Source organism: Colletotrichum aenigma (genome assembly GCF_013390185.1).
Source record: "Colletotrichum aenigma strain Cg56 chromosome Unknown KSG_Cg56_contig03, whole genome shotgun sequence".
Taxonomy (NCBI): Eukaryota; Fungi; Ascomycota; class Sordariomycetes; order Glomerellales; family Glomerellaceae; genus Colletotrichum; species Colletotrichum aenigma.
The window spans coordinates 1,580,065-1,592,885 of record NW_023500909.1 but is presented as its reverse complement, the minus strand read 5'-3'; the positions used below and the strand labels follow the sequence as shown (position 1 = coordinate 1,592,885).

Sequence of the window (12,821 nt, the reverse complement as noted above, 5' to 3'; positions counted from 1 at the left end):
CTTGCTTGCTCGCTTAGCGGTGCTGTCATGATGCTGGTCAGCCTACGGGCCTGCCACAGGTGGGAAATCCGTTCAGGATGGGCAGCAGTGCAGCGGCATGAACCTGTGGCGAGGAGGCAAGCAGGCAGGCCAGCCTTTTGCGGGATGAACCACCACCACCACCACCACCGCCCAGAGGGTGACACAGAAATCGTGATAACCCAACCCTTCGGCGTTCCTACCTCCCACATTCCAGCTTCTGCATAGAACAAACACTAGCTTCAAGCAGAAAAATGCGACCTATTGGTGTGAGTGTGTGTGTATGCACCGGAAGAAATAGGATGTGGTGCTTTGGCCAAGGCCCGGAAAAGCGCGCCCATCCATCCCAAGACATCTCTTGGGGCTTCTCCAAGCCGGACTTGGCTCCAGAAGGGGACGGCGCGGGACTGACCGCCCCAGTCCAGCGGGTGAGGCGACAAAGGAAGTGCTGTCTCTCCTTTGGTCTTGTTCAACAGGCGTGGTCGCGTCGTCCACCACGGCGGTAGCTTCTTGGCTAACGGTGTGCCTCTACGGCGATTGGGCAGGTCTGCACCGTGGTCGTGGATGGTCATTACCTGCTGTGAGGGTGTTACTTCAGTGGCCTGTGGTTGGATGTGCCTTGCATTAGCGGCTACCGTGTATGGGTTCTGGATTTTCGGCGACCACGACGAGAGTTGTCTGTCTTTGGAGTGCTGCTCAACACCCTTTAGAAGGCCCGAGGAGGAGGAGGAGGAGGCCTGCCGGTGCGTGTTGGACGGTGAGGTGTGCATGCCGGGCAGATGGCGCCGGGCGCCCATTTCCTGCTCCTCTACCTGTGACCGGCCGACGTCCTCCAAAAACAGGCGTTGCGCTGTCGCGGCGTCTCGGCCAATTGCTGGCGGCGTCGAGGTTGCATCGACTCGGGCATATCATTCTGCAATGAGGGAAATTGACCGAACGGCAGGAGTAGTTGAACATCACCACCACCTGGCACCCCCCCCCCCCCCCCCCCCCCCTAGAACTGGAGAGAGGAGAGCCACCGAGCGGCGAACCACCGTTGTTCAGGCCCGCCGGCGCTGGAGACACGCACCGTGGCAGGGCAGACAAGCTTTGCAACTTGATTGTGCCTTGGCACGGAAGGGTCCCTAGCTTGCTCTTGGCGACCAGCGTATCTGCGCTCGAAAGGGGGTGCTGCACTGGTGAATGGGCGGGAACCACATGGTAGACGGGGAAGAGCATGTTGGAAGGACGTCAATGATACAAAGTTTCCTCCCGCGGAGACGACGAAGACAGGCACGTCTGCCAAGCTTTCCTCCCCTTTCCGAATACACGTATCCGCGATGACGGCAGAGATGATGCTCCCAAGGGATGGATGCGAATTGATGACAATGCGCCCGGGCTCGTATGTGGTCAATTATGATGACGATTATCATGTTGGGCGTTTTTCTCTCTTCGTATGTGGAGGGCCAATATGTTCCAGCACCGCCCGGCTTGTCTATCAAGGATTGCGACAGCGATTGCAGAATACGCAGTACGCGGGTGGAGGAACGAGCAACCGCGTCCAAGTTCCAGACGGCACAAGCCGCGCCGGGCGGCCGTTGAGCAAGTGGAGGTTGCGAGAGCGAGAACGAAACACGGGGGTGTGGTTTCTGTCTCTCTATCTCTCTCCTCTCCATTGTTTTTTGGTATCATTCTCAGCCAAGTCAATTTTAGAACAAAATGCGAGAAATGTTTAGATGCGACATTGACAGGCTACGCTACTGCGCGCCTGCGTCCAACGGTACCCGTCAATCATGTCACTTTGAAAATCTGCGCTTTGTCTCTACTGCCGTCCCGTCATTGCACAGCGTCGAAAAAGAAAACGGAAGCGGTGCGCCATTGCCCACGGTAAGAAAGTATTGACGCAGGGAGAAGGAGTCGTCAAGCGAGACAAGCGAACAGGGCGCAACTGGGGGCCGTAAACTGAACACTGGGTCTGGTCTGCCTCATCCAGAGACAACGAAGACGTGAAGTCCAGGATTGTTTCGCAAACATGATGAACATTTCCAGTCAATGCGGCAGAGTCATGGCCATGTCAAGGCAGAGCGGAGCAGAGGGAAAAAAAGACGGGTGATTGGCAGGGGCAAAACGAGTCCAACGACAGGAAAAGGGGTGCACGGTGAGAGAGGGGATAAAATGGGTGAATGGGACAAGATGGGTCCTGTAAAAAGCGATGGGGAAAATAGCAGTGCAGACGCGGCGGCAGCGAGCAGCAGGGGGACGGATTGGCTGCTGTCGCTCATGATTTCAATTTGGGGCGATATGCCGTGGGGAGAGCCGATATGAACAGCAGGTGCACCACCCATGAACCATGCCTGTTGGCCGCTGCCGTTGAAGCGGGACGTGGACGTAGAAATCACCAACGGGCCGGGGGTAGACGAACGTCTTTGCCGTTGGCCACTTGCCCCGATTTTTCTTGCAAGCTTTGGGTTTGAATGAGAGCGAGTGTTCGTAAACGAGTAAGACTGAGACTTGGCGTGAGACTGGTTGAGTGAGAGGATGAACAATTGGAGCCTGCAGGAGCACAATACGAACCCATGTGATGGGGTAGACCAAGAGGAGGAGATAGGCAGTCTATTCGTACGTGTAGAGACGAATAAAGAACGGGGGAAGCGTAGACTCGGCCGGTTGGCCCAAAAAACCCAATTAGGAACCGAGGGTGCTCTTCAGCGAATGGAGAGACGACGAGAAGGGGCAAGCTGCAGGAGGATGGAACTCCCAATGCCATGGGACAGAATGCGCATCCTGACTTGCTGCCATCATTGTCGCGTCCCTTCAAGCAGGGCAGAGGCGAGAGGTAGCCAGGGATCGTGCTCTTTTTGCGCCCACCGTGCTGCAGGCAAACAAACCGGGGTAAGGCTGTGTAAGTGCACAATGCAACGAGCGTGAGCATAAGCATGAGAAAGCTGCCCTGGACTTGCGATGCCGATATGGAATGAAGTCATCCGTAGAACAGATGGCATATGGCAGATGGAGATGCATGATAACGAGAAAGAGGGGTCCGCCATCGTTGATGTTTCCACGGGCAGGCTCAAAGAGGCATGGACTCGATGAGAACGGGTCTTCTATCCGTACTGACGGGGAGAAGGGAAAGGCGCCCCAGCCCAGTTGCGGATCGTGCATCGCATCGCATCGCATCGCGGTGCTGTCCATAGCAGGTAGTGTACTGGGTTGCTGGGGACCACAAGGGCGAGAACGAGAACGGGAACGATTGGGATACTCTATCGCGACGTTGGACTGTTCTTCTTCGTCACTGGAGGTGGCTTGGAGCTGGATGGTTTCTTGTCCATCGTGCGACGGAGGGATCTGGTCTTGTCTGGGTTGGAGTTTGTTTGGGAAGAATGTCTCGTCCGTTACGTACGCAGTGTGCGCAGCCTTCACGCCGCTGCGTTGGGTTCGCCGTAAGCTTTTGACGGGTCATCTTGGCAGTTGAGCGGCGCAGACGATGACTGACAGGCGGCGGCAGTGGCTGGTTTGGCTGGGCCGCTGAAGTGTTGTGTAGGTTTGTTTGTCCATCTCAATGTCTGTGTCCCAGTCAGTCAGCCATCGCAGAGGAGGCGAACCAGCCTTAGTCTTTGCAGTGCCTCGTTGGAGGACCTGAGCTGTTGCGCACGTACTTCGTAGTGGCAGCCTGGGTGCTTGAATGGAGGGGTAGGTAGTGCTGTAGAGGTGCTCTGTAGTCAGCCAGCTGCCAACCAGAGACCAGGAGACAGCGAGATGACGACGATTCATGTGAAGAAGAGGGGACGGCACGAAAAGGCAGGGTGGATGGAATTCTGAATTCTGGGTGGAGGAGGCGACGAGGAGGATGAATTGAATTGAGCGAGGCACTGCGACTTGTGCGGCTGACACTAACTGTGAAAGGCATAACTCTGGAGGGAGTGGACCCGCCACCCGCACAGCACCAGAGGGACGGGGCAGATGGGCCAATCAGACGTGTTGAGATGCGCATGGAAGGTGCCGCTGGCGGGGGCCTTTCATAAAAGGAAGCCATACCAAAAACGGTAATGCAGATTGGGCTTGCACCTGCTGGGGGGCAGGGGTGTTTATCCTCGAGAAAAGTACGTACCTGCCTCTAGCGCGAACCAGTCTGTCTGCCAGTCCAATCCACTGCAACCGCTACTGCAACCTTCTTCCCCAAGTGCGACCACCAGCACCTGCACCTGCGTGTTTGTGCCTGTGCCGTGCTCGTGCCTGTCAGTTGTGTCTTCTTTCCAGGCATTGAAGGAAGTCGCCATCCGCCATCTCGTCCGTCTCTGGCGTCGCCTGCCTCGTGCGTGGTGATCGAGACTGCGACCATGGCATTTGCCGGTCTGCTCCTGCCACTGAAGGGACTGTGACCGACCAGCATCGACCCGTGGCTGATGGTCTGCTGGCGGTGGCCCCTTCCTCTCTCCAGCTGGCTGCCGCGATGGACAGGTAGGCCGTGTGGCCGCCTGCTTTTCGACCTGTCGACCGGGTGGGTGGTTTGACTTTTGGGCCCAGTCATCACAGACCTAACTCAATTCGCCCTTCAGCAGACCTGTGCGCACGAACATGAACATGGAGGGGAAGAAGTGAAAAAAAAGACGACGAAGAAGGTCTTGAGCTCACCGGTTGCCCCTAGTCGTTGCCCTCGTCGTCGCCAGGACCGCAGGTGACAGTCCAGCAGCACCAACAACACCCTGCAGATGCCGATTTGACTGGCTTGCGAGGTCACTTCCCCGCAAGCAAGCAGTGGGAGGTACTTGCGGCTAACTTGATTTGGCCTTTTGGGCGCATGGCGGGGGTCTGGCCGGCGCAGTCTGCCGATGTCGTCTACGGAGTAGGTCCATCGTCGTCGCTAGGAGTCGTGGAATCTAAGGACCAAGACACGGTCACTCTTTCATCTGGTCTGCTGCTGGTCGCGTGGACGTTGGCGTTGTGCTTGTCCGCCCCCTCCTCGGCTGTCGAGTCTAGCTGCTGCTGTAGTCTGCCGCCTGTCACGCCTGTCTACCTACACAGCGACACTAAAGTAGATCAGCTCTACCGTGGTGGTGGTGACGGTCCTGCTTGCAGCGACTGGCAGTGGCGGTCTGGACTGGTCGTCGCGCCTCTGAGGTCTGAGGTGACAATCGAAGAAGGGCACAGGGACAATGGACGAAGATCCAGCGTCGAAACCCCAGTCCAGCTGGACGACAAGGTCCATTATTGCTCGAACCATTCTGGAAATGGATGCGCATCCACAGGAGCAAACAGCCAGCACTTGGGTGGGATAGACGAGAGGGTACGTATCGCTGTCGAATCCGATTTACGGGAGATGCAGAGAGCAGGTGGTGTGTCAGTGGCAGCAGCGCCTCAGGACTCAGGCAATCGACCTCTATTGACAGGGAAGCAAGGAAGAAAGTTCACTGGCGTATTCCAAAAGCTCAAAGATTAGCTAAGGCGACGAAACCTTCCTCAGGGCTAGCTAGGAAGCAAAACAAAATAGACACGGCGACTTCTCAGGTACAGAAGAAGCTCAAGCCGAGGCCAGGCAGACTGCACAGATACGGGATACTCGCATCGCAGCGCAGCGCATCGCATCAGACATCGCATCTCCCAGCTCAGCTCAGCATCAGTGCGCGTATTCTCGACGTATTCGCTGTCGCCGCACCAGGAGGAGTCCAAGCTTTTCAACAACAAGGGCCCCGGAAAATTCTTCGAGAAAAAAAAAGAAGAGAAATCAGTCCAGAGGGGAGCCACCAGGTCTTGGCCTCCCGTTGCGTCTCCCAATGTCTTTGTGCATCTGCTGGCGGCCGTGGGTGTCTAATTGCTAGTGTGCCGCCCGTAAGGACGTGGACTTGGACATTGCCAGCTGCCGCCAGTCCTAGCAGAGGAGGGAGAAGAAGAAAAAGACCAAAAAAAAAAAAAAAAAAAAAAAAAAAAGAGAGAGAGACAGAGAGAGAGAGAGAGAGAGAGCGAGCGACTGACAGAGAGAGGAGTCCCCTGCAGATGCAATCTTGGCTCCATTCACATCTTCCCACTCCCATTGAGACGCCCCCAGCAAGCCCCCGGCTGCCACCCCAAGCGAACAGCGGAGCCACCGCTGTCCCCGGTCTGGGTCGTGGTCCATCCACTGATCCAAGGGCCACAGAGAGAGGGACCACCTAGGCAGGTACGTACCCGACAGGGTATGGTGCATCCACAATCTCTCTCTCTCTTGCTCTCCATCCCATGTCTGTCACTCCACGGCCCTCACCCTCACTCTCTTTCTCTGCTCGGCGCACTCTCTCTCGCTCGCTCTCTCTCACACCCGTTTCTGGTTGTCTGCCTTCCCAGGTTTCAGTAGTCAGTCGCTATATCCCGTACTCGCAGTGTCTCTGCCTCTTACAGGCGTCCCCAACAGCCAAACAGCCATATCCATCGCACTGGAGCTTGTATTCGTGTACCTGCTGCCGCCATGCGACTGGCACTTATCCACTCACTCCCACCAATGTGCCTACTATGCACTTCACTATGCTATGCCTTCCTCATCCACATTCGCATCCCCAATAAAACCATCGTGACACCCTCCCCTCCGTGCACGTTGCTCTCCTTCTTGCTCTCTCCCTCTTCCCGTCGCGTCGTCTCTTCGAATCCGCCAAGTTCTCGTTGAAGGTCGTCCCGTCCCAATTGCCCTGCACTGCTGAACGACCTTGCAGTCTGGTTTCAACGCCCCCCAGTCCTCCATCCACATCAACCGCCATCTGGGTCGTGCTTGCACACAGTCCCTTATTCGTACAGGCACACCCTTCAACAAGGCAGCTCTTCCTGCTCGTGCTCGTCGTCGGTCTTGTTCTCGTCCTCGACCTTCTTCAACACCTCCTTCCCTCCATCCTCAGCCGCCTTATCGACCTCTCTCTCCTCGACATCTTCCTCCCTTTATTCTCTCTCTTGGTTGCTTGTCTCGCATCCTCCCTTCCAGCGTGCCAACCAGCCCCCGGTTGACATCACAAGGCCCTTTCCGTTGGCCTTGACTTGGAGAGAAACACCCGTCATTGGAAAGACAATTCGCCTTGGCTCCTCGCCCCCGGCCGTCACCTGCCTCTGCGACTGCAACCGCGCCGCCACCTCACCTTCTGGCTGGGACCATTCGAGTGGGTTGATATCAGGCCATCGCCGCTGGACTTGCGCTGCTTGAGAACCGTCTGCCTCTCCTGCCACCAGACCACAATCACTCCGTGTTCCTCGAGCTCGGGTGTTGCAGAGTACCTGCCGTGTCTACTACTGTACGTCACCCAATCCTCTCTCCTAATTGGGTCTGCATTGATCTCAATTCCTGCCTTGCATAACCTGCCTCCCCAAGAAGACGCCTCACCCTCACCCTGTTGTGCAACCCAACCTTTCCGCCGCTGATTCATACTTTAACCTCGCCATGCCCTGACTAACCCGCTTGCCAGTCTGCCCAGCAGCGTTTTCTTGGCAATTGTCTAGTCTCCTTTTCTTCAACAACGGGACAGACATCTTGGGGTGCTTGGATCCTTCCGTCGAACACCTCTACACAAGCACAGCACCACCGAGTATCGTATTCTTAGCAGGCTCGCCAGCTTCTCCCCCGACCAATTCGCAATGGCTGCCACCGTCGAAAAGACGACTGTCGACCCGACTGTCGCAAGCATCTCCGTCCCCGAGAAGGCCGCCTTCACCACCACCGAGGGTATCCCTTCTGCCAACTTGACGCCCGTTCCCACGACGACCCCCGAGAAGAGTCTCGACCTCCACCGCGACAGCAACCTCTCCACCCCAAGATCCTACCGCAATGAGAACCCTTTTGACACCGATATCGAGGCTATGATCACTGCCACCTCCTCTTCCGACCCCTACGCCATGAAGACCATCACCACTACTAAGGCAGACTGCCCCACGATATGGCCGGGGAAGCAGGATTGGAAGGCTAGGGCGAAGGCTGCCAAGCGTCAGAGAGATCGCAGCTCCTGCGCCTGCATGGCGAAGATGAGCAAGAAGAACCGCATCATCACCAAGATCGCTCTCGGCCTCCTCGTCATCGGTGTCGGTGTCGGTGTTGGCTTTGGTGTCAGCAAGCCCCTCGGCGCACCCATCTGGGGCGATACCAGCAGCAACAGATAAGCGAGGCACTTGCAACAGCAACAAGCCTTGCCTACGGAATGCCCAAGGGGTGCGGATGATCATCTAACCTACCCACGGATTAAGCCGAACATACTCGGATAATACCCAGTCAAAATCCGACGCCGTACATTCGAGTCGCCTTCCCTTCAGCTTGTATTATATACAACGACTTCTACACTTTCACCAGGCCCCGACGACCACATCGGGGGCTTTCTGTTTTCAACTTCTATTGTCGAGCCTTGTCACCAAAGAACGGGCGGTAACGGACCAATCATAATGAACAGGCGTTTTCGGAGTCAATTGCATGGACAACCAACTAGCGAGCGAGCAGCGGCACTTTTCGATTCAGTATCCTACAACAAGGGAGCAACCCACCCTTCTCGTAGCCGTGATACGCGCGAGCATGGGATGGGCTATTGGGGCAACTGGGCGCGAGAGACCACCTCGTGTCCGCGTTCGCAGGAGCAGGAGCAAGGGCTTTCCTACTTCAATTCTCAGCAGGGGAGAACAGCACCAGCACTTTTTGTACAAGGGTATTGGGGCGCTTCTACAACAGCGTTTTTGGGAAGGAAGCATGCAGTTTGCGACAACTGCGGTTTGTGAGAAAAATGGGATTATTGCGGAATGGGATCTTATTGTCCGGCTACTATTAGACGGCCACTCTATTGCATTAGGGTATCAGAGAAGAGCAATCAAAGAGTTTCAGAGGTGCAGCCCGCGGTCGAGAAGCGCTCTGGCCGACGGGCTGTTCCCATTTCTTGGTTAACACACACATTTCCTCACGCTGCACACCACTCCCGATGATTGTCGTCAGGGTCATCCCTCCTCTGATGTGTTTTGGCCAAAGTGATTGACTTGAAACAACGCACGTTTATTGGGGTAGACCCTTTTCTACAAAACAATAGCTGACAGTTGATAGGCCACTCCACCTCGGCACTCGCCCATTCATGCTTTGGTCTTCTAGGACGCACCCAGCGGACGGCATCCCAACCGTCCTTCCGTCCTCCCAAGACAAGATTTTGAGTTCGAATCTTCCCTTCCCTTACCTTCCCGTCTCAGAGTTTACGGGATCTCTCTCCTTCATCCAAGATCTCGGAAAGGGAAGGGAGAGAAGTATAACGACGAGTGTTAGAGGATCCGCGGTTCGTGTTTGCCTGGTTTCTGATTCTCTTTGCTCCTTGCTATCTTGGTTATCCCCCGTCCAAAGTTGTACAGTATAGCCTACAGATGCTCTCCCTCTCTCTCACCCCCTGTCTCCCTCGCTCATCCAAAGTACGAAGACGCATCGTTCTTCCATCTGCGGTATAGTTTGGGTTTCTCCCCCATCTGCGACAAAAGCGGTAAGCATGGTAGATGCGCCTGGTCGGAGCGCCTGCCCACCTTGGACAAAATGCAGATGGAACGAGCCAAGACGGACGGAGAGATTTCGAGATGCAGCTCTCTTTCTCGCACACGCATGGCAGGGATAGGGATGGCGGTTTGGTGCTCCCCTTCCCTCGGTTTCTTGTGTCTGTGGGCTGTGGCCTTTAGACGACCCGTCTGCAGGAGGTGCAGAGACGGGGCCACTCGATGAGCGGCCACGCCTTGCAGGTGTCGCACCGGGGCGGGAGGTTCTTCGGCGCGCCCGCGGGCTGGGATGCGTCCGTCGACGAGGATGAGCCCTCGCCGGCGGCGACGTTCCTCGGGCGCCGAGACGTCGCAGTCGGGGTGGTGGGTTGGTCGGTGCCGATGGCGACCGCGGCTGTGGTAGCCTCGTTTCCGTTGCCGCTGCTGCTGGCCTTAGCCTTGCCCTTCTAGGGCTTGGCGGGCAGCTTGCCAGCGGCTCTGGCGCTCATGCCAGGCGGGATCATATCCACGTCGGCGACGGAGGTAGAAGAGCAGGAGGAGACGGAGGAGGAGTAGTTGAGGGTCGGGGAGCGGCCATTGTTGTAGTAGGAGGGGATTCCGGCGGCCCGGTCGGGGGTAGAAGGCCGGGAGGGCACGAGGTTGGTCTCGGCGGCTGCGAGGGCGGTGTCGGTGGCCTGGGAGGAGAGACAAGAGTTAGTTGGGAATCGTCTTGGGTATCATCATCGTCTTGGGGTTTGGCTGGGGGGCGGGGGTGGATGACGATTTGGATCACGCCGTCGGCATCACGGCCCACAATCAGGCGGCGCGAGTAGACCTCCCCTCCTCCTGCTCCTCCTCCGTCCCGCCCCCGTCTCCTGACCTCTTGGGTGAGGGGCTCGAACTTGAGTCCGAGGCGAGGCCGAGACGGGTCGAAGGTGGAGGGGTAGGAGCCGCACTCGGAGAAGGTGTGCCGCCTGCCCCAGCCGGGGAGCGTCCCGTGGGGACGGCCTTGGCCGCTGCCGCGGCTGTACGGCCACCAGGAGGCTGTCCAGAGGGAGGGGAGGGGGATAGGGGGACGCGGGTGGCAGATGGCGTTGTAAGGTACGCCGCGGTCGTCGGTGTCGGTGCTTACCTGGTTTGTGACGGTGTCATCCTCGAACCACCAGTACTGGCGCAGAGGGACCGCGGGGGCGGTGGAGAGGTCCTGGAGCTCGATGTCGCCATTGGGGTGGTTGCGAGGGGCGGCGGCCCTGGTGGTGGTGGTGATGTTCTTCTGCTCGGCGTCGATCTTGCGGTGGGTGTAGGATTCGTAGGCGCAGAGGATCATCACTAGGATGGGGACGAGGGCGAGGATGTAGAATGTGGGAGTGATGTCGCCTCGGACTGCGGGCTTGTGGGCTGGGTCTGAGGGGATAGGTGTGGGAATCAGAGTGGGGGTTGGGGATGAGGAGACAGCGGTACTGAGGATGCTGCTGGAGTTGGAGGGGGCATCTGTGACGCGGAGTGTGATCGTGGTGATGGAGAGGGTTTGAGAGGGGTCATGGAGGGAGTTGGTTGTGATCGAGGGCGGTGCGGTGGTAGTTGGGATGGGGGTGGAAAGCTCTCTGGTGATTGTGGTGGTGAGTGTGAGGGTCGCGTCGGCGGGGAGCGGGAAGGGAAGGTACCTGAAGTCGGACATTGTGATGGAGTTCGCCTCCGGTGAGGTTGTTTCTGGTGTGGGGAGTGGTGAGGGTATCGCCAGATTGGGTTGGTTTTGTGAGCAAACGAGGCGCGCGCGTCCTCAGTCTGTTGTTCTGGTGAACTACTATCCTAGTCTGAAAGCGCTGCGTCTGTTTTTTCTCAAGTGAGAAACCACATGAGTTTGGGAGATGAAAAGGTCACTTACTTCTTGGATTACGTCGCCGATTTTGTGATTGTTGATTTTCGTGTGGGATAGAAGGAGGGAAAGGGGAAGTTTTCCTGTTGAGCGCTGGCGTTTGCGCGCGGATGGATATATGCGCTTTTCTTTTTGTCACTACTCGCAGAAGGCCTAGAGCAGTTAGAGCAGGTCTTCGAGGGTCGAGGACTGAACAAGTGTGAGTCTGTTCACAAGTTCGAGAAAAGGTGGGATGCGGGTGGGACAATGGCTTTGTTGTGGGTAGGAAGGTGTGGCAGCGAGGTGGGTGGTGGTGAACAACCAAGCTGGGCCCCCAGTGCGGTCTGGTTTTTTCACAGATGGCCTGTGACGACGCGCGCGGGTTTGCTGTGTGAAGATACTGAAGGGGAAGAAAGGGTTTGGGAGGAAGCCTTTGTGCGTGGTTTGTGTGGGATCTGGGGTGGTGTTTGGGATGAGGGTGCTTTGTTTGTGGGTGGTATTTAGGTGAGTTGATGATGGTTTGGGTGATTGGGAGGGAAGGAGCAAAGGCAGAATTGGAACCAGACGAATACAAACAAACAAGAGTTTTGAGAATTTGGGATACGCAGGTATTCGACGGTTTATTCGACTTCAGTATCCGACGATACAGCCCTATCAACCACCACCGCCGATATCGTCACATTCAGGGGTAAAATTGAAAAACCCGTCGACACCGCAAAACAAACCAAAGAAAATTTTCAGGTGAGTCAGACAATCATCATGGAGACTCATACCCGTGCCGTCGTTGCCATCGTTAGTGTTGCTGTCATGGTCGTCATCGGTGGTGCTGCGGCGATACTATTTGTCTGGCGGGAAGACGCGCGCCTTCCGAAGGAGGTTCGGGAGGAGATCGAGTCGAGACCTTGAAATTCCCAACTCTCGGGAGGCTTGGGGTTACTTGGATACATCATATACTTAGGATCACATAACAAAACGAGCCTTCGCTATAGCGGTTAGAATGCTACGCGTCGCGTTCCTTCGTGCACAACCCAAATCGTCATTTGCTGGAGGACATAATTTCAGGCTGATTTTCAAAGCCAACCAATACTTCTGCTATATTCTTGAGACTTGAGAATGGAACTGAGGTACCGATTACTTCTCGCCTTTCTCCCTTGAATAGCCTATGCGGCAATATCCCAGACCCAACCACACTTTCTTCGAGATCTCTGACCACAATGTCTCCAGAAGCACTGCTTGCTACTGTGTTTAGACCCTGATGAAAATCATGCTTAGCCCTCCAGCTGGAGTTCCACAGCCCCTGCTACTAGCCACTCCATTCGAACCCGTTCGTGTGACCAACTCAAACGGAGAGCCCGGAACCATTCTCCAGACTAGGAGCCCTGACGTCGTCCTTACAGCGATGTCATTGAAGACTTGGAAACCTTGACGACGCCGATTTAGACGAGCGTTGTATGGGATGCGACGCATAAATCAGTGTTTGATATCTTCGAAGCCACCAAGCGAGCCAGAGGTCCTGAGTACCACTCTTTATCATAAC

The 12,821-nt window shown here is 56.3% G+C and overlaps 3 protein-coding genes across 3 annotated transcripts; 1 reads left to right on the top strand and 2 right to left on the bottom strand.

Moving 5' to 3' along the window:
• Positions 1–4,833: 4,833 nt before the first annotated feature.
• Positions 4,834–5,203, bottom strand: CGCA056_v004415 (uncharacterized protein; the record flags this gene model as incomplete). The annotated part of the gene is made up of 2 exons (XM_037319670.1): positions 4,834–4,987; positions 5,016–5,203. 2 exons carry the CDS (start codon positions 5,201–5,203, stop codon positions 4,834–4,836), a joined length of 342 nt encoding a protein of 113 aa, XP_037182268.1.
• Positions 5,204–7,584: 2,381 nt separating this feature from the next.
• On the top strand, positions 7,585–8,103 carry CGCA056_v004414 (uncharacterized protein; the record flags this gene model as incomplete). Its single annotated transcript, XM_037319669.1, has 1 exon — positions 7,585–8,103. The coding sequence occupies one exon, from the start codon at positions 7,585–7,587 to the stop codon at positions 8,101–8,103; it is 519 nt and encodes a 172-aa protein (XP_037182267.1).
• A 1,793-nt stretch (positions 8,104–9,896) lies between these two features.
• On the bottom strand, positions 9,897–11,107 carry CGCA056_v004413 (uncharacterized protein; the record flags this gene model as incomplete). Its single annotated transcript, XM_037319668.1, has 2 exons — positions 9,897–10,124; positions 10,223–11,107. The coding sequence occupies 2 exons, from the start codon at positions 11,105–11,107 to the stop codon at positions 9,897–9,899; spliced, it is 1,113 nt and encodes a 370-aa protein (XP_037182266.1).
• Between the last annotated feature and the right edge of the window lie 1,714 nt (positions 11,108–12,821).